Source organism: Cyprinus carpio, chromosome B25 (assembly GCF_018340385.1).
Source record: "Cyprinus carpio isolate SPL01 chromosome B25, ASM1834038v1, whole genome shotgun sequence".
NCBI classification, from domain to species: domain Eukaryota; kingdom Metazoa; phylum Chordata; class Actinopteri; order Cypriniformes; family Cyprinidae; genus Cyprinus; species Cyprinus carpio.
The window spans coordinates 10310643-10331702 of NC_056621.1; the positions used below are offsets into that span (position 1 = coordinate 10310643).

Below are 21060 nucleotides of genomic sequence, written 5' to 3' on the forward strand. Positions count from 1 at the left end.
TGAGAAAATGGAGATATTCTTCCACAAAACAATCAGCTAATAAAATGGTATATGAATTGTTTAACTATCCAGGCCACTGCCATTTTGTTTTTTACATCACAGCAGTCTACTGTGAGCATTCATAAAGTTCAGCATTTCCAAATTGCAATTATGAGTTCAACAACAATGTTAATGGTGTTTACCAGTCTAAAAAAATGCAATTAATATAACTGACATTATGTGAATGCATTATTGTCCATGATTCATCAGTGCATGCGGTTCAAAATAAAACGTGTTCATGTTAAAATATATTCTCTACCTTTAAAATGACCTTTCCGGGTGTGTGGGTGAAATTAAGTGCATTGAGTTTCTTTTGATGATTCAAAAAAAAAAAAAAAAAAAAAAAAAAAACAAAAAAAAAACAATAAGCTCCACCAAAATATTTCCCACTTAATTGATGACTTCTGGGTGTGTAATACGTAACAGCCAAGTGAATAATTTTATCCATCACAATTTCATTGAATTGTGGAAAGTAACTCAAGTCCTACAGGCTCATTAAAACAAAACAAAAAAGGCCAAAGTTCTGCTTGCAATATGATGTAGTTCAAACGTCAACATGCATATACGCCCGCAAAGTGCACCAGTCGTACCTTCATGACAAGTTCAGAGAACATGGGGGAGCCAGCAGTGCTGATAAGACTGTCCTGCAGCAGCACCAGCAAAGCACTGGAAAGAAAACAATAACCTTTAACCTACAAGCATCGATTACAGTCAGTCTGCAGTGTCAGCCAAATGTACACAGAACAGTACACAAAACAAAGTTTCCTGTAGAGGACTTGCAGCCCAGCTAACCTCAGGATGTTGGTCTGGTCAGATTTCTCTAGCACTCGAACCACGAGCAGGTTGACGGAGCGAATGAGCTGCTGTCCGTCCTCGATGTCCTCCACTCTGGTGTCCAACATCAGCGTGATCAGACCGTGCATCAGGTCCTTCAGGACGCCCATGGAGGCCTCCCGCGCCAGACTCTCCATCGAGAACAGCTGGAATCAGACACACAGTGACTCAGCACGCCAAAGAATGATGACTTTTGTTTCCTCTGCAGACACTCCATGCATTTTAACAAACGATTTTCTGCAAACAAAAGCTGCTTGTCTCTGGCAGTACAATACTAGATGTGTTCAGAAATTAGGCCTTAACTTCCTGGAATCCTGTTTGCTGAAACAAAAGCGCTCTTCCCAAACTAAAAGTAAAGCAGCACTCACAGAAAGCATGTTTCCTATGATGCAGCTGTAGAGTTTGAAGATGTCCTTCTTGTCCAGCCGATCGTCGGCCATGTGCGTGTTATAAATGAGCCGCAGCTGCATGAAGGTGGCGATGAGGAACTGGTCGATGTGTCCAGACATGGCTTCCGCTTTGTCCGCCTGCCTCAGGACCTCATCAATCTGCACAAAAAAAAAAAAAAAAAAAAAAAAAAAAAAATTCAGGGAAATGTCTTATTACTGTAAAAATGTATTCATTTCTTTATTAAAAAGATGTAACAATCCAAAGAGTGGAAGTATGACACCCACCTGTGCCAAGGCTTGGATACTGGTATTAATGTCCCCACTGGCCACCTGAGAGATGACAAAGTTGATGGTGGAGGCACTGCTGTTGTGAATGTCATCAAAATGAGGAGAGACCGAACGCATCCTGAAAACACACACACACACACACACACACACACACACACACACACACGATACACTTTAGCATTTCAGAAGCCAAAATATTTTGTCATGTAATGCATTTAACAGAAACAAAACCTCAACAGTGCTACACTCTTACTTGCGCTCAGGAATCATGACCGGCTCCAGAACTTCATCCAGTTTGTGCTGCACCAGGTCAGGTATGTCGCTGGCACACGTGTGGTTGTTCTCGAACACCTCCAGATCCAGCTGAAACTCCTTCGGGATGGACGGAGCCGACTGCTCCAAGTGAGCGTTCTGTGCCCGAGCTTGACTGTTGAAAATGGAGGAAGAGGTCACTTCTGCTGCATTTTTATGCTATATAAATCCCCACTACATGAATAAAAGTCCCCAAAATGTTTATTTAGTACCAGCCAGACTGAAAGCATCAAAGTGTAAATCCACTTATGATTGTCCTTGCAATACAAAATTTGCAACAATTAATATTACCATTTGAAATGTGCTTTTAATTTGTCTTTGAGTAGGGGAAAATTTAACAGAAACATCAGTTAAGAAATAAAATAAAAGCAATATAAGTTCATTTGATTCTTTTGTGATGTTCAAACAATTTCAAATGAAACCATTTAAAACTGATTTCATCAATTTGTGCCCTCACTCAAATGTTTGCTAAATTGCATAGCTTTTATCAAACATGTTGCACAAGTATAAACACACAATCCTGTTCAAAAATTTGGGGTCAATAAGACTTATTACTTTGTTAATGCATCCTTACTGAATAAAGTCACAGTAAAAACATTGTTACAAAATGTTTCCCATTTTAAATAAATGCCTTTTTTTTTTTTTTACTTTCTATTCAGAGAATTCTGAAAAAAAAAAAATGCTGCTAAAAGTTCAGTTTTGCAATAAGAATAATTTTTAAAATGTTTATTACCATTTAAAAATGGTTATTTTAAATTGTAATAGTAATTCAAAATACTGTGGTTTTCACTATTTTTTTAATCAAAGCTTTGGTGCATTTATGGTGCAAAAAAAAAAAAAAAAAAAAAAAAAAAAAAAAAAAAAAAACTCATTTACCCCAAACTTTTGAATAGTAATATGTACACATTTCATAAGCATCTTGGTGCATAATTAAAATTTCTGTGTGTTCATTTTATCAAACCATGGAAACATGTTTTACTTTTAAACAACATTTATACTGTTATATACTCCTTACATACATGTATATAAAAAAGTGAATATATAGGGATATCAAATATGAGGCTGAAAAATATTTGGCTATATCAGTCATCCATATAATCTAATAATCTCCCTAATATTTCAGTCCAATTTTTTTGTGATCTCTAGACCTCCAGGATGTCAGGTGCCTTGTGAGCAGTGGCTACAGCTGTACGGCAGTACTTACATCCTGTAAGTGCGATACATTATTCTGTCCATGGAGGGCAGCGAAGAAAAGAAAGGAATAGTAAGAGGAGAAGAGAAAGATTTAGGATTAAGAAGCAACATGCAATGGCACAAGAGCAGGGCTCGCAAAATTCCAAAATCCCTGGTAGCTCTTCGGCCAGGCATTCTTCAGATTTTGGTAAAGACATCAGCTGAAATTTACAAAAACTAATCAAATCAGCAAAAACTAGTAGCATATAGGGATGTTACGATTCACTCAACTTACGATGCGATAAAATTCACGATACTGTGATTTATTTTTTTATAAAAAAAAAAAAAAAAAAAAAAAAAAAAAAAAAAAAAAAGACAAATTATAAATGAAAAGGTGTTCTTTTATTCTTTCTCAGACAAAATGCTGCATATTTCTTTGTGAAATTGCAATGTCAATTAATAAAACTAACTTGAAATTAGGGATGCACCGATCATGATTTTTCATGGCCGATTCCGATACCGATTTTTTACAAGCAAACTGGCACATTCCGATACCCTTTTTTTTTTTTCTTTAAGCAACAAACAAGAAAGGAGGAAAATACATAACCAAGATGTTTATTTGGTATTTAATAGGCCAAACTGGCTTTTGGCTATTGAAAACAATAACTGTAACCATCTGAAATTAACGTCAGTAACTGCACAGTAAGTAGCCTACATTCAATACAAACATAGATGGTACAGACATCAGCATTTAGCTTTTGTTTTTGAATTGTTGAAACTACATAGAACTGGTCTTAAGTGAAAACATTAACTGTAACCATGTGAGATTAAAGGCAACAACTGCATAGTTCTTCAATCCAAACAACAGTCAACACATTCAAGAAAGTGTTTCTTAATCAGCATTCAGTATTTGTTTTAGTTTTGAAATTTGGTTTTAAATAAAAAAGGTCTTTGCCAGTGAGACTAAATAAAAGTATGCTATGTAAATAAATTATTCCAAAATATTAAAATCATGTTGGTGCGAATTTCAAAGTGTTTCAAAGTCCAATTTAGGTAATGATTCACATCTGTATTTTTTTACTTGAGCCAATGAAAAATAAATAACTATTGGCTCAAGTTAAAAAAAAATATATAGATGTGAATCATTACCCTAAAAATATTTTTTAAGTTAGAAACTTTGTTTTTTTTCAATGCTACAGCAGGTGTGAACTTAAATTTTTTGTTTTTAAGGTAAAATAAAAATAATCATCTTATACAGAACTGACGTTTTACTTCTGGCTTGTACTGCAAGTGTCTAAAAAAAAAAAAAAATTTACAAAAAAAAAAAAACGCATTTCAGTTTTGTCACATTTTAGTCCGTTTCGTTCTCTTTACAGCCAACCGCGCGGAGAAGTTCTGAACATCCCTTCACTATCTCCACTTGTGCAGAGTACAGTGGCTCTGCAGCTTCAGTTCACAGTAGAAGGGGCTCTATTCTGTGCCTCAGCGGCATGTAACTTCTGCTATCTTGCCTCAGACATGTACCTCTGCAACGGCTGTCTGCCCGTGTTCTGCGCACAGATTTCAAAATACTTCCACACAAATGACATGATAGCGAATGATTACAATGTAGTCTGTGCACGCGGGCACACTTCCGGAAAAATCGGCCGAAAAAAAGACCAAAAACCGGCCGATTGCCGATCGCGCATTTTAAGCAAAAAACGGCCGGTTCCGATTTATGGCCGGTCAACCGGTGCATCCCTACTTGAAATGTAAAAATAAATCCCAAATTAAATAAAAAATACAAATAAAAGAAATCTCTTCATATAAACAAAGGCTTTGAAGCTCAAATTTTGAAGCTAAATCAGAATGGTGTGATTTTAGCTTTGTGAATGAGACACAAATGTCACTCTGACAGCAGGTGAAGCTTTTGGAACAGCAGGTATTTATAGGCTGCTGTCCCCCTTTAAGCCCAAATGTATGGATCCAATATAATGAAGCTCAGGATATTTCTTTCTCCACTGTTTATGTTCACTTAAGACACAACCACCTATGTTTACGAGAATACTTGCAGAGACAGTTATTTTGAGATAATTGTGTTTGTGTGTTCATTCAGAACCAAGGATGTGTGAAAGAGGAATCAACTCTGTGTACAGTGTGCTACATTCAGCTCCGAATGTGAACAAATGTTTTAAAACGCTTGAATGTTTTAATCTGCAAGATTTAAAAACAAGTGCAAATGATCAAATATGATCCGTTTCACCCATACAAGCAAGTGAACAACGCAAAAAAAACACAACAGCCCTGGGACATCAGGCTAGCGATTTTGCGAGCCCTGAAGAGGATAGAACGAGACCTAATGAGACTGTGCATATAGAAGATATTACACATGGACCAGGAATTCCCATTTCCCATATAATATCCCTTGGATTTCAAACGATCATTTAAGAGTGCATAAGCAGTACGAACCTGAGTTTGTTGGGCACTTCCTCTTGAGCAGGCTTGCGCAGGAAAGTAGAATTGGGATTGGTGGGCTGCTCTCTCTGAGGTCGCTCCGGTTTGGCTGATGCTGCAGGTGTCTTCTTGGCTGAACGTTTGATTCTCTCCTCCAGCATGCTCATTTCTTTCTCAGACAGTGACAATAATAAAATGTACAAAGTTGAGTTTAGCATGACATTTTAGAAATCAAAATGTGAAACGTTCATGTTTGAGGGTAATTACTGTCTTACATTGCCAATGAGTTTAAAGACTTGGTCTCCACAGGCGTTGTAGGCGGCCACGACTGTATTGAGCGCAGCATTGCGGACCGTGGTGTCACGGTCTCCGATGTGAACGGCTATTTCTTTAAGAGCCTTGGCTGGAGTTGGCTGGCACACATTCATACCAAAGTTCTCAATCAGGCAGCCGAGCTCCTCAAGACATTCTGAAGACAGAAAACAGTAAACATAAACGCACTTTCCACTGTAAAAATGACAATTTTTGTGATTGAGAAACCAAATCCATGTGCATTTACCACATCTCTGCTTGGAGTTCTTTGATTTGGTCCCTTCCATAAGGAAAGGGAAGACTTTACTGGCCGCGTAGACTTTACACAGCATTGTCAGAATAGCTCTGACATCTTTACGCACCACATCCTTTGACTCACCAACCTGAGCAAGGACAAGGAACCAAAAAGCTCCATCTTAGGTGGTGGGTTTCAACAAATTAGATGCATGTCATTTAGTTATTGTTTGGATGAAAACCCACCTTGAGGATCAGGTAGGGGATGAAAGATGAGGCCTCATAGTCATTGAGCTGGTAGTTCTTCCTGCTCAGCATGGTGAAGAGCAGCTTGAGGAACTCCAGGGCTTTCATCAGCACACTGGTGTTTGTGTCAAAGAATCGCAAAGTGAACCACTTTAATATCAGATCTAGACAGCCAATCACAGCCTCACACTCTGCCTCCATGTGCTGGAAAATACAGTTAAAAGATAAGTTATAAGTCTAGTATAGATTGATATGATTTGACTCGTCAATTACTAGATGATTAACCTCGATCATGGCTCCAATAGCTTTTACATGGCGTTGAAAGTCAAAGTGGAAGAGTTCGTCTTGCAGCCACTTGGGCAGACATGTAGACATTTGAGTCTTCAGTTGCTCCACGTACTCATCACGAGGAGTGATGAAGTTCCATTTGAGAATCTGAAGAAGAGTTAAACATACATGAGACAAAAAGCCTAATGGTGATACTCAACAGCACTGGCAAATGTTCATGAGAACAGTTCAAAAGCTGCTCACCTTCAGTGCCTTCTCTTCCTTGATCCTCTGCTCTTTGCCGTTGGGAACGAGGATGAAGATGGGGCCTGATTTGTCCTCCTCATCCTTTGCACCAGCCTTAACTGGAGGTTTCTTACCCACAACACCTTAAGGGTCAGGAAAACAATTTTTACACTGAATCAAATTATCAAGTTGTTACTTTATTAGACAAAATCTTTGATAGTAATAACACAGTTTGGTAAACAGGTTTAAAATTATAAATCATTTAGCTCATGAATATCAATTTGCTCATGTGGGGTTGTAACTCTTACAATATTAACACTCAATTTAATCAGGAGCATAGCCTTCAGAAAATGCTATTTTAATTATATAAACTTACAAATATCAATTACACTGCAAAAAAAAAAAAAAAGCTTGTGTTTTACACTAAAATAATAGGAAGCCCTTAAAGGGATAGTTCACCCAATAATGAAAATTGTCAAATTTCTTACCCTAATGTCATTCCAAACCTGTAAGACCTTTGTTAATCTTCGGAGCACAAATGAAGATATTTTTGATGAAATCTGCAAGCTTTCTGACCCTCCATAGACAGCAACGCAACTGAAATGTCCCAAGACCCAGAAACGTATTAAGGATATCGGTAAAACATTCCATGTGACATCAGTGGCTACGAGAATAAGTGCTCAAAATGAACAAAAATAATGACTTTATTCAACAATTCTTCTCCTCCAAATCACGTATTCTGCCATTATAGAGATGTTCTACATCAGCAGCACCATGCACATGTATTGTTTATGTGCGTTTCTTGGCCTGGGAACATTTCAGTTACATTGCTGTCTATTCAGGGTCAGAGAGCTCTTGGATTTAAATCACAAATATCTTCATTTGTGTTGAAGATGAACAAAGGTCTTACGGGTATGGAATGACATTAGGGCGAGTAGTGACAATTTTCATTTTTGGGTGAACTATCCTTTGTTGGCAACAGGTTTATAACTATTGTCATTACAATACTTGTAAGAATTTCCACTTGACTACCAAAATTGTATTGGACCATTCCGGCTGAATAAGAACGATGGGATTAGAAAGGTTTTAAATCAGTTTGCGTTACATGCAGTGCTTCCACACCAAATCGTGCCACCTCATGCCAGCTCCACTGGTGCTCGGAGATTCTAATATACCTGTTCACTGCTAGGCATCCCTCTTGAGAGCCTGTTTTGTTTAGCATTATCTTTCTCTCCCTTCACTTTGAGCTCCATGCTCCCTCTCTAGTGCACAAAATTACACTTTAGAGAGCAACATTAAAAAAAAAAAATAAAATAAAAAAATGCAGCACCCAATTCCTCCTCAGACTCTTGACTTATATAGAGAAATAGTCCAAAAACTAATTTCACATTTAGTAGAGGTTTCTTTTTTTTTTAAATGCAAAAGAACGGTCACTGTCTATATTCAGAAAACATCTTAAGGCTACAAGAAGCTCATAACTCGCCGATTTAGGACTCTTAATTTTTGCTTTAAGAGTATTTCACAAAGAGTATTTCACAAAGAGTTATAACAATAAAACTAGCTCCTAAATATGTGAAAGGTTACGAGTAGTGAAGAGGACTCCTAAAGTCACTAAGACCAAGCCGCAAACTATCCTAAAATGGCTGTTGCTGGCAATCTGCTTCTGAACGTAAACATTTTAGAAACATTTGATAATGACCTTTTAAAAAGGTATCACCTTTGGTTTTGCAGGTTATCCTAACTCTAAATTTTCCTTTGATTATATCCTTGTTTTCATTAACCAGTAAAACTATGGCAACATTTTTTTTTTAAACCTTTATATATGGCAACATCATGCTCTACAATATTTCTTTGAATTAATCTCTGACAGAGACTATCAGCCAATCACTGAGTGCATAGTTAGTAAGCATGCTGACATCATCCACAGCAACAAGGTCAACCCCGCCCTTACTCTTAGCTTAAGACTTCTCTCTATTCCTTAGTAAAAGTTTGTCTCAGCAGCTTTGTGAATAGGTTACAAGAGAAAACTCTTAGCTGAAAACTTTTACTGCTATTTAGGAGAACTCTTAATGGTAAGATGTTTTGTGAATACGGGCCCTGATGTTTCAGATCACAGTTTAGGAAAAGGTTTTAAATCTTTCATGAGCAGCAACTCCCTACCCAAAGCCGGCAAAGCAGAAACACTGAAATGTGTCACACCTTTTTAGCTGCAGGACCTGCTGGTTTAGCTTTCTTAGTGTCTGGTTTGGGTTCAGGTTCACTGAAATCTTCAATGGGACTTTGGTTCCTGGCTGGAGCTGTAAAATAAAAAGACGTTCAAGTTGAGTCCAGCATCTTTAATTTTCATTTTGCACAAACCAATAAACGAACAAAAATATATCTCCTTTTTTATATATATATATATATATATATTATATATATATATATATATATATATATATATATATATATATATATATATATATATATATATATATAAAAAAGGGTGATCTTATGGTGTGCATATGTTTGTATTATCAAATATGCAAATATACTCGTGTCCAATAAACCAGCCAGGAAGTGGTGGTCATGTTAGCTGTGGTCAAAGGGAAAGTGCACAAACCTGAGGCTGGTTTGGCAGCAGGGGTGCTGGAGGCGGGCGGTTTGGAAGCTGCAGCTTTGGCAGGAGCTTCAGGCTTGGCTGGCATCACGGCCCTGGCCTTCTCCAGCATGCCGACCACCTGGTCCTTTGAGGCCGGCTGCAGAAAGACAAGAGTGAGACTGACGTTATAGTCTATAGCCAAAAGTTGATCCATATGTTTTTCTCTTATTAACCATTTAAATTAACAACATTGAACGAAATCATACTTTTATTCAGGATGCATTAAACAGGGTTCCCACACCTTGATTAACTTCAAATTCAAGGACCTTTTAAGGACTTTCCAGGTCCAATACCCCCAAATTCAAGGACTTGATGTGGGGACACATTTCAAGTGAGAGCGAGGTTACATCGTGTTATCTTGTAAGATACATTGTTACAGTTTTCATGTCTCAACACACAACTATGCAAAAACGCTTGTTTTTTGCATTTATTTTTTACCATGACAGAGATCTGATATTCTATTTGTTGTATTTCTGTTTTGCATAAAACTGAAGAACATTCAGTACATCCTATACTGTATTCTAAAATGACTAACTTTTGCATGGATTTTATTGTAAAGAGCTTAGGCTCATGTAACCAGAAGTTTTAAGATATACGAATATGCTTTTATAATAAGTTTTTCTTGCTTCATGAGTTTACATTATCTTAACAAGCAAAGCAATTCAACATTAATTTCACGGTGTGTCTGTGAAAAGCTGAGGTACCATCGTAGTAGTTTTGTGCGTGCATGAACGTCATGTAGGGTGATCATATTTAGTTTTCCAAAAAGAGGACAGTGGGTGCGGGCAGGGCGGGAGGCTGGGGTGTGGTTGGTTGGTGGGTAAAGTAGTGCAATGACCATATCCCAAATATCAAAACTGAAAATGTAATTTCCATACCTAAAATACATATTTTTCAGTTACCGTTATGCATATTGATCATAACCACAGATAAAAAGCTTACTACAAGTGGCCGTCCTTCACAAAACTTGACATCTAGCACAGTTTTATCATAGACAGAATGCAAAATGTTTCAATACAAGCTTTCCGTCAAATGTAATTTAAGCAACATTTGAAACCTTTAACCCACAAGGGAAAAAAATCGATCCATGAACAGTTTAAAAGTAGCCATAGGAAAAAAAATGCAGACATGGCAACCCTGCATTCAACAAGAGCCGCAGGAGTCAGATTTGACTGATCACGGGTTGAAGAGAGAAAATGGCTGATAGACCATGCTGGAGGATTTGCTGCTCAACAGATCCTGAGCTTAATGACAAATATCTGATCTTACTTTACACAGAGTGTGCATGATCACGTAAACAGAAGTGAAAGGGAACAGTGAGCACTCATTCAAAAGAGATTTAAATACTCTGCATATTGATAGATGCTGATGCACGAAAATTATGCAATATTTTTGTTTTTGCTGGAGGGGGCTGGACTGGAAAATCACGGGAACGGGCAATAATGGTCAGAAATTCAGTGGGAGCGGGATTAAGAAAACAGTCTCTTGCAGCGCTCTAATACAAAGACGCACACAATCATTGGCAACTGTAGAAAGTAAAAGCTGAATCCCCAACATTTTGGGCGATTTAAAAATCACGGCTGGAGGCATTTTTTTAGGTCCAAAAAGAGAACATGTCTGGGAAAAGAGGAAATATGGACATTCTAACGTCATGGCAATGTACAAAACTAAGTACCTCACGTGGGAAACACTTAACGTACCGCATAAATGCACCTAACTAATGTAAATCAAGCAAGCTAGTACGCATAGGCCACGAAGTGTTAGCGAAATAACACATTAGCGGACCAGAGGGAATAATATGGAAACTTCTTGCACAAAATAAATACTTTCAAGGACCTGTATTTATGTTTATTTTCAAAAACCTTCCAGGGCCTTGATTTTTTTTTTTTTTTTTTTTTTTTTCAGATTCACAAACTTTCAAGGACCCGTGGGAACCCTGATTAAAAGTGATCAAAAAGTGACAGTAAAGACATTTGTAATGTTACAAAAGACATCAAATAAATGCTTTTTTGACATTAATATTTAACTGACTTCACAAAAAAAATTAAGCAGTACAACTAAGCAGCAAATCAGAATATTAGAATGATCTCTTATGCATCATGTGACACTGAAAACTGGACTAACGGCTGCTGAAAGTTCACCACTTGCCTTTAGTTTGCTGGTAGCCTTGCTCATCTTCTCATAGCCCAGGTGCATCATGAAGGTGGGAAGTGCATCCTGAGCTTTCTTGCGCACATCGCCGCTGCGGTCTTCCAGGCAGGCGTACAGGTGAGGCACGCATAGCATGAGGTCTGCGGGCACTGTACGCAGTGTGGGAAGCTTCTCAGCAAGCCAGCCCAAGATCTACAGAATTTTAACAGGATTTTAGCTTGTGATCACTGATCAAATGAGATTATTTGTTGAAGTTTTGTGTACATGAGCTCCATATTCTTTTATTATTGACTTTATTTAAAAAAAAAAAAAAAAAAAAAAAAAAAAAAAAATTGTTTTAAATGCCAGTCATTACAGGGTAAACCACAAGTGCCGTACTTCCTGTCTGAGGAAGGGGTTTTCCTTCTTGAGCTCTTCTGATAGGTCCTCTCCTTCAAGCCACTCCTTCATTCCAGTCTGCTCCACCCATGCGTTCAGCGTTGACAAGGCTGCAGCACGGACATTGGACTGAAAGTCAAATTTCAAGCAAATTAGAAACAATTCACTCTCTCTAGCTGAAGGTTATCTGAACAGCCAGACAAGCAGCCCAAGAAATGCAATAACTCCCAATCAACGTTTCATACCTTGCTGTCACCAAGAACAGTAATAACTGGAATTCCCAGATTCTTGACATGCTGCTTGAGAGAGGGACCCATAGCAGTGGCTATCTGCTGCAGAATATTGAGAGCCTGCTGGACCTACAAACACATTTTATGCAATTACAACCAGGGCTCTGAACCCGTTCAAGGAACGAAACCGGAAACAAACGAAATTTTAACAGGAAGAGAACCAAAATCAAATTTTATAGTTCCAAACAGAATTGAAAATTTGAAATGGCCATCAACCGATTAATAACGTTATTTTATATAATAAATAGTTTAGCATCCAGAAACATTGGGAATATGGAAACATTTGGATTTGTGCTGAATGAGAGAGGTAGGCATCAGCTTCACCTTAAATTAATTTGTTTTTGGATTGAAGTTTTATATCCTAAACTTTAGAGGATTTGTTTTGAGGAGAAACTAATAACTGTTTTTATAATGTTTGTAAACATTTTGCTTTAGCCTACAGGCATTTTAACCTTCATTATTTTGGAAAGTAATAGGGCTAATTAAATGCAACGTGAGCCATGACTTAGCCTGTTTTTGTTTTTTTTTCACTCCCAAAACACGTTTTTTTTTTAAACAATGCAGCAAACATTTTTAAAGATCTTAAAAATACTTTGTCTTTAAAGTGTTGACAGATTTTTTTTTTTTTTTTTTTTTTTTTTTTTGTTTGTTTTTTTTGGTTTAGTTGTATAAATTTTGATGATGTATTGGATGTGGGTTAGCGCAGCAGGTTATTGGCTAACGTTACCAGATCTCTTTTTTTTCCGTTTCTTTTTGAGTAAAGAAAACGCTGTACTTTATTATTAGGGAAATTATAGGCAAAGAAAATGGTAAAACAAACAAACAAACAAAAAAAAAAACAGACGTTATTAACCGTTTTTTTTATTCCACCCGAACCGGTTTCGGAATGGTAATAATATCAGAGGAATGCAGGAACAGAAACGTTAAAATATCGATTCTGCTCAGAGTGAACCGATTGATTTTTTTTTTTTTTTCGTTTTTATTTTTCTGTTTTAAAGCCATGTTTTTAATTGTGTGTTTAATTTGATGTTCCTGGATGGCAATGGTGAGCATCAAAACACACTAAACTAGATTCAAATATTTTTTATTTTTTTATATTTAATTTGAATTACCAGTAATTTGTTGGAATCATTGAGACGACCCTTCAGTGCCATCGGCAGCTCGCCGATGTTGGCCTGGATGAATTTGGCCTCAGAAATGACTGCTGCCACCTCATCAAGCCCCTCCTTCCTTATCTTCCAGTTCTTGTCGCTGATCTTTGACACCATGTCCGATGTGATTTTATCACTGTGAAGGAGAATCGGTCACTTAATTTCAACTGTTTGTTTGTACTGGGATCCAAAAACTGCTTGATGAATGTATCATTTGAAAATAACTTTTTCTGAAGTATTGTTACACTGACCTGATATCAGTTCTGGGCAGCAAGTCCATGATGTCTCCGGCTCCACCGTCCACCTCCTCTTCTTCAGCAGCCGCATCTCCCTCCTCTTCTGCTCCTGCTTTTTTGGTGCCACGGATGGGGGCGGGAGGAGACTGACCCTGCATCTAGTAAAGAAAAATAAGTGAAAAGGTGAAAACTGATTTAACAGGGGGAAAGACAAACACTTTAGCACCAGTGGTCTATTCAAGTCAGCATGATGTAGTTCAATAGGAGATCTTAAGTTAAACGACAAATTTTGTTTAAATTCTTTGCACTTTCATCTCTTATTTACTTGTGTGTTTTACTATTGTTGTTTTATTTATTATTTTCTTATTTACTGATTTATTCACTTGCTTTTGTTTACCTTTGTTTTAGTTTGTTTACTTTTGTTTTCTATTTTGTTTTTCGTTTATGTTCTTGCTTATTTGACTTAAATCAATAAATCAAAGAAAATCAGTCAACAAATGCCCTTTTGAACTCTGTTTCAAATACATCAGTAGAGTGAAATGAAGATTGTGCCCTAGCAAACAACCTGCTTTGATAAACAAGGTGTAACTAATGAACAAAACATGGTCATTACAGACAATGAAGCAGTAAAAACATACACAAACCTCTATTATGTAGACATAAGCTAGGTAGGGAGGGACTAGCAATACCAAATTAAAATAATGAGCAGGTGTGGTTCAAATGATTATGTACATAAAACAGGTTTTAATGCAAGCCAAAACCTACTGATGGTCAAGGCAACTCTTTGAAACTTTCAAATACTGTTTTTCAAAAGGGCATATTTACCTTTTCAAACTCGGCATCAATTTGTGAAAGGAGGGCTGGTTTTTCATCTTCAAAGAACATGCGAAGGGGAGCGCCCATGTACAGATACATGACTCCCAACAGAGTGATCGCTGATGTCCTCACAGCCTGAAGTTAAAAGTTAAATTAAGCACAGCTCATTACACACAATTATATCAGGATTTGCAGTGTAGTTTGACCAAAGATCAAGATAAAAGCAATTATATTCCAGGCAAATAAGGTTTATTAAATCACTATCACTAGTAAGTGTTACACATTAAGGGACCAATAAACATGTCTATCCACTTGAAATGCACAACAGCTGTTTGGTTACGTATACTGAAACCATGATTCAGAAAACTACTCACAGGATTTGTGGCACCCAGAGCAGTTTTAACATTGTTGATGAACGCCTTGACATTTATTCTGGATTGAGGGGGATTAGATTCAGAGTCATAATTTAGGAAAAGATTAACTGCATGAAGAGAAAAAAGCCCAGGTATACACTGCTCACCCTGCAAATCCAAACTCCTTCATAGCATTGGCCAACCAATTCAAAGTCTCTGCTTGGTTTTTAGGGTTTTTCTGAGTGAAAGCCATCGAGACAACCTAACAATTAAGAAACAAGGGCAATTATTTAAATCATAATACAAATTTTATTTATGCGTCATAATGACATTTAATAATCAAATAAACCACTATTAGTAACAAAAGTATTAAACAGGTCTATAACAATGATACAACAGCAACAACAAGATTTTACACTTCAATTACTACTTATAAAAGTACAACAATAAGCATTATGTACTACAGTTATTACAACTATTTTAGACCTTTAATAAGGACCCAATGTTAAATGTCTATTATTTTTTACCATTACTGCTATTATTATTATTATTATTAGAAAATAACTTTCAAAAAAAAAAAAATTGCAAACTGGAAACTATTTCTAATTTCCTGCTAGTTTAAAATGAAGAGACAGTCCTACACCACAAATACCAACCTGCTCAGCAGTCCACGGAAGAGAACAGGCCTCCCCGATCGCAGTGAGAGCCTCTTTAGCATTACTTCCACACTTCACGTCCCCAATCTTATCAACCAGACCATCCAGAACCACCAATGCGGATGTCTTTGAGAATGATCCCTTTTGTGCGATTAAACCCACAATGTGGAGCTTCATTTGCATGACCTGGAGATGGAAAGATACTTGAAACTAGCACCAGATCGAAAGCTAAATCCTAAGAATTAAGAACAGCCCTACGAGGTTAAGAGGACTACCTGAAAGTTGGTCTCTTTCCATCCAGGTTTCTTAGCCAGCATCTTGACTAAAGCCTGGCACGGCATTTCAGATTTGTCCATCTGCTCCACAGCCTAAGCAGAACACATTCAAGTTTAGAGCATGTTCCTCAAGTTAAAATCATTACAAATAAGCTGAAACAGCACAAAAGGTAGAGACGCAAAATCCAGTCACCCTCTGAAACTCTTCCATGCTAGCAAGTCTCTCCTTCCAATTACCGCTGTCCAGCAGCTGCATACAGGAGGCTGGGAGCACAGCTGCAGCCTTCTCCTCACAAACTTCAGGCTGATTAACACACAAACAACAATTACCTAACAGTATTGCATTATACCATCACCTTTCGGTCAAGTTCGATAAAATATTAAATGACTCAATGTAAAATTGCAGACATACAGATAACTCCGTCTCAACGGTCTCCTTTGTGTCTGAAGCTTTCTTGGATTTTGCACTTGGGGCAGAGGCAGGTTTCCCCTTCTTGGGAGGTCCTGCAGCCTGTTCATAAAGAATGGGAAAAATTCATTTGCTTTGCCTAAAAATAACTGATTTAACAAAAGAACCGATGATACCTTTGCAGGAGCAGCTTTCTTAGGAGGCGCAGATGGTTTGGCAGGTGCTTCAACAGCTGGAGGTGCTTTTGCAGCAGGTTTTGCTTTCTTCTCTCCTCCACCACCACCACCACCACCTCCTCCTTTCTTTCCAACAAGCTCCACTTTATCAGCACATTCTTTTATCTATTTATGCATGAAACGAGAAGGAAGAGTAATGAACTTTTGCACTAGTTCCACCCACAGTCTGTTCGCTGACTTCCTTGATACACATTTGCATGGAAAACTTGCAGCTAGTACAAAGATGTGGGTCGTTCTCCTTCAACTGGCTGGTTTTATGCAAATTTTTTCAAGGTTCCAAGTAAAAAAAAAAAAAAAAAAAAAAAAAAAAAAAAAAAGCTGATTGTTTTATTGACCTTTCAGCATTGCAGGTTCTTAAGACAACTGACATTAAAAACACTGAACTATTTTGCTGTTACAACAGAACGTCAGTTTGAAATAGACCAACAATTTAAAAACAACTTTTAAAAAAAAGACAATCTAAAACAAATAAATTATCTAAAACCTAACACCTCATATTACAAAGTTAACTATAATTCACATCTAAAATGTAACAAATCTCTCGGTACAAGAGATTCAATAAATCTATTAAACAATAGGATATGCATGTCCATTTGTCCAATATTTTAAGTCACTTAATCTTTGAAAAAATAAAAAAATAAGATAAAAACAACATTAAAAAACACTTTGGGAAATCCAACTGTACATAGTGTGCCTAAATTCACTTGAAGTATTTAAAATGTGTTTAAGGCTAAAATAAATTTGTAATGTAATTTATCAGTTATCAGTATTATAGTGCCTCGAAAAACTACAACCTAAATGTCATAATGCACAGCTAAACATTTTTACCTTGTCCAACTTGAGTTTGTCAACATCAGCCAGGAATGGGTTCACTGCTTTCTCCCCTACTACCTTCATGGCTGTCCCTAAAGCTTCAAAAGCAGCATCTCTAACCTCCGGAGCAGAATCATTCACTTGCTGCACAGAGAGAAGAGCGACAACCAATATCAAGACCTGAAGACACCAGCACTGATATGTTTCATTAAGTGTTTCAGTGCGCTGACTGGTGAAGAACCTGTACCTTGAGGAACGCTGCACAGAAGGGCTTCAGAACGCTTTTTGGCAACGTGCTCGGCGTGCAGTGACGGAAGCTTCTGGCGAGGAACAGTGACGCCTGCTGCTTGATGGACGGGTTCTTGTTGTCCATCACTGCCAGAACATCCTCACTGATGTTTTGCAAGGTTGTCTGCAATACAATTGCCATTTTCCAGATTATTAATAACTGATCAAATTTCACATCATTTGTCAATTGACACCATGCATTTTGAATACTCACAGTAAGGAAGACTGCATCAATGGCCTCCTGCAAGGCCTGAACCACCTGTGGTTTCTTCTCCTTGAACTTCTCCAAGATGGTTGGCACCACTTAAAAAAAAAACAAACAAAAAAAAAAAAAGAGACACATTTTTAACGACTGTCTTTTACTTTGACCAACCATCATAATTTGCTTATCTTTTTTCCGTGGAGTTCATTCATGGTGAGCACTTACATGACCTGCATATGTCCCAAACTTCTTCCTCAATCCTGTTGCCAGTCCAGCCAAGCATTTGGCTGCCATGGCCACTAGCATCACATTGGCATCTTTCCCAATAACCTAGAACAACAAATGGGAGTATTTTCTAATGGCCTTGCTCACACAAGATATCCCATTACCCAGAATCCAACTAGGACTGTTACCTTTTTTAGCGCTCGAGCCAGGTCCCCATAGTCTCCGCTCTCTAGTTTAGGGTTCTTAGTCAAAGCCTCCACTGCTTCCAACACTTCCTTCCTCTCCTGCCATTTTTTTGCTTCCTGTAATGAAAAAGTAAAATTATGCAGGAGTGAAACTGACAAAACCCAACAGGATTTAAACAGATTAGCGGTATGTTGTTCTGACTCACAATTTTCTCATAAAAGTCTTTAGGAAGTTTAGAAAGGATCTCGACCGCTTCCAAAAGCTCATACGGATCCACCGGAGCAGCTTCAACCTCATCATCATCGTCTCCTAAATTCAGAAATTTAAGTTTAATTCTTAAAAAAAAAGAAACTGTAATAATGATCTATCTATATTTGAACCTGGAGCACAAAACCAGTCTTAAGTATATTTGTAGCAATAGCCAAAAATACATTGTATGGGTCAAAATTATCGGTTTTTCTTTTATGCCAAAAATCATTAGGATATTAAGTAAGGATTATATTCCATGAAAATATTTAGTAAATTTCCTACCATAAGTATATTAAAACTTATTTTGATTAGTAATATGCATTGCTAAGGATTTCATTTGGACAGCTTTAAAGGTGATTTTCTCAATATTTAGATTTTTTTGCACCCTCAGATTCCAGATTTTCAAATAGCTGCATCTCAGCCAATACTTGTGACCCATACTTGGAATTTGTGCTCTGCATTTAACCCGTCCAAGTGCGCGCACACACACACACACACACAGTGAACACAACCGGAGCAGTGGGCAGCCTGGCGAGCAGTTGGGGGTTTGGTGCCTTGCTCAAGGCTCTCACCTCAGTTGTGGTATTGTGGGCAGAAGAGAGCTCTTTACATTCACTCCCCCCACAGACAATTCCTGCCAGACCTGAGACTCGAACCCGCAACCTTCGGGTTGCAAGTCTGGCTCTCTATCCATTAGGCCACAACTGCCTCTGACTGATTGTCCTATCCTAACAAACCATACATCAATGGAAAGCTTATTTATTCAACTTTCAGATTATATATAAATCTCAATTTCGAAAAATGGACCCTTTTTTGTGGTCCAGCATCACATATTTGTTTAAATGTTACAAAAAAAAATAAAAAATAACCCCACAAAAAAACAACTGGCTTTGTACAAACCAGCACAATTCATAAAATTTAATAACAAGCCTTATTTAGTCACAGTAAAATGGCTTTTTCCTCCTTGACAGCCACTCACAGTTGTTAAAGAAAGCCTCCTGGCAGTACTTCATTACTATGGCATACTATGACAGTCAGTTATAAAAACAGGATTTGAAGGAAAAAAAAAAACTAATCTAAAAGGTTATAACTATCGATATTCTCTTCATGATAGTTCAAAATTAATGCTGAATTTTCACTACTGTCTTGAACCACTGACTGCTTTTTGCACTGGTGCAGAAGCTGTATTCTCACCGTCTGCCTCATCTCCTCCTGCAGCCTGCTGTTGTTCAAACTTGGCCTTAAGGTCCTGCTGAGAGCGCAAGAACCTGGTCTGCTTAGGAGCTGCAGGTGGCAGTTTCACCCATTCTTCCTCCAACTCTTTCAACTGAAAGTAAAGGATCAAATAAGTAACATTTCAACCTGTATACACCATTAACATGGAGAGATGAATGCCTCTTAACTCAAAAGATCTAATCTATACGAATCTCAATGCACATTTATAAATGAGCAAATTATATATTTGAAAACTTAATGGAGAAAAGCAGTCTCACCTGTACAGAGTTGATATTCTGGAGGGGAGTTCGCAGCGCATCACGGATCCATCTATAGATCTCCACCGCCAGCAATTTGGCCTCATCTCGAACTGCCTTTTCTCGAGACTCAAACAATTTTGGCAACACTTTCACAACAGGCTTGAGAGTTATGATCTTCGATCCAAATTCACTGAAAAAATAAATTTACAAGTATTTTATGCTGAATAAGTGAAAACAAGTAAGTGACAATTTGACTACCGCATTTCCTTCAGTCTGATGGTTAACAGGTTTAAAAATTGCCTACTCACCAAAGTGCTTTCCTTAGCGTCTCGACGCAAGCGACAACAATCTTGGGGTTCTTGTTATCCAGTCCTTTGATCAGCTCATCCTGGACTATCTCTGCTTTCTCGATCTCAATGTAAGTGAGGCAGATATCAGTTCCCAGCTCCTTGGCTCGCGCTTTGGGCTGGTTGAAGACTTTGCTGACCACACCAGAAACCACTTCTCCTGTTGTCCTGCAAGACAAGACTCTCCATTAGATCCTATGAAAGGGTTAGTTCACCCAAAAATGAAAATTATCCTGGGTTTTACTCACCCTTAAAGCATCCTAGGTGTATGTGACTTTCTTCTTTCAGATGAATCCAATCAGAGTTATATTAAAAATTGTCCTGGCCCCTCCAAGCTTTTCAATGGAGGTAATGCGGGTGTTGATTGTCAACAGTTCAGAAGACATGAAATAAAGTGTGTGCATCCGTAATAAAATGTCCCTCACATGGCTCTGGAGGGTGAATAAAGGCCTCCTGTAGAGAAGCCATGCATTTTTGTAAGAAATATCCATATTTCAAATGTAATAAACCTTTTTTCCCCTCACTTCCGCTGACTGTCATACGCTGAAGCAGTTCCTGCGGGTGACGCTGACGTTGGGTGATTGGTGACAAACGTGGAGACAAAACAAAACTCTGTTCATGATTTAGAAGCACAAAAGGAGGATTTGTAAAGAAAAATGTCAGAGGATTTCGATATAAGCCAAGAAGAGACTGGTTTTCCTTTGCTTAAGTAAGGAAACTTTGTTTTCTTTGCTCCTGCATTTTCCAGAGGCACGCGCACGATGCATACATCATCCGCCTGAACGTCTTCCAAGTACCACAGTCAGCGGAAGAGAGAATAGAGTTTATTACGTTTGGAATATGGATATTTAGCTTACAAAAATGCATGGATTCGCTACAGGAGGCCTTTATTCATCCCTCCTGGAGCCGT

General features: G+C 37.8%; 1 protein-coding gene across 1 annotated transcript in view; it reads right to left on the reverse strand.

Moving 5' to 3' along the window:
• The window catches only part of LOC109066082 (cytoskeleton-associated protein 5-like), a 28510-nt gene that overhangs the window by 4116 nt on the left and 3334 nt on the right, over positions 1–21060 (reverse strand). The window contains exons 4-39 of the mRNA XM_042753381.1: positions 20112–20318; positions 19822–19993; positions 19523–19655; positions 18285–18388; positions 18082–18195; positions 17894–17998; positions 17681–17770; positions 17426–17590; positions 17194–17322; positions 16306–16470; positions 16133–16231; positions 15914–16024; positions 15721–15813; positions 15446–15631; positions 14957–15051; positions 14811–14868; positions 14446–14571; positions 13636–13778; positions 13346–13520; positions 12189–12302; positions 11944–12072; positions 11563–11757; positions 9376–9511; positions 8973–9070; positions 7949–8035; positions 6792–6917; positions 6546–6695; positions 6261–6464; positions 6028–6163; positions 5744–5937; positions 5484–5650; positions 1804–1977; positions 1548–1668; positions 1242–1421; positions 832–1019; positions 630–705 (exon numbers count right to left, since the gene is read on the reverse strand). Of these exons, the coding sequence (XP_042609315.1) occupies positions 630–705; positions 832–1019; positions 1242–1421; positions 1548–1668; positions 1804–1977; positions 5484–5650; positions 5744–5937; positions 6028–6163; positions 6261–6464; positions 6546–6695; positions 6792–6917; positions 7949–8035; positions 8973–9070; positions 9376–9511; positions 11563–11757; positions 11944–12072; positions 12189–12302; positions 13346–13520; positions 13636–13778; positions 14446–14571; positions 14811–14868; positions 14957–15051; positions 15446–15631; positions 15721–15813; positions 15914–16024; positions 16133–16231; positions 16306–16470; positions 17194–17322; positions 17426–17590; positions 17681–17770; positions 17894–17998; positions 18082–18195; positions 18285–18388; positions 19523–19655; positions 19822–19993; positions 20112–20318 (4945 nt within the window). The remainder of the gene's footprint in view (positions 1–629; positions 706–831; positions 1020–1241; positions 1422–1547; positions 1669–1803; positions 1978–5483; positions 5651–5743; positions 5938–6027; positions 6164–6260; positions 6465–6545; positions 6696–6791; positions 6918–7948; positions 8036–8972; positions 9071–9375; positions 9512–11562; positions 11758–11943; positions 12073–12188; positions 12303–13345; positions 13521–13635; positions 13779–14445; positions 14572–14810; positions 14869–14956; positions 15052–15445; positions 15632–15720; positions 15814–15913; positions 16025–16132; positions 16232–16305; positions 16471–17193; positions 17323–17425; positions 17591–17680; positions 17771–17893; positions 17999–18081; positions 18196–18284; positions 18389–19522; positions 19656–19821; positions 19994–20111; positions 20319–21060) is intronic.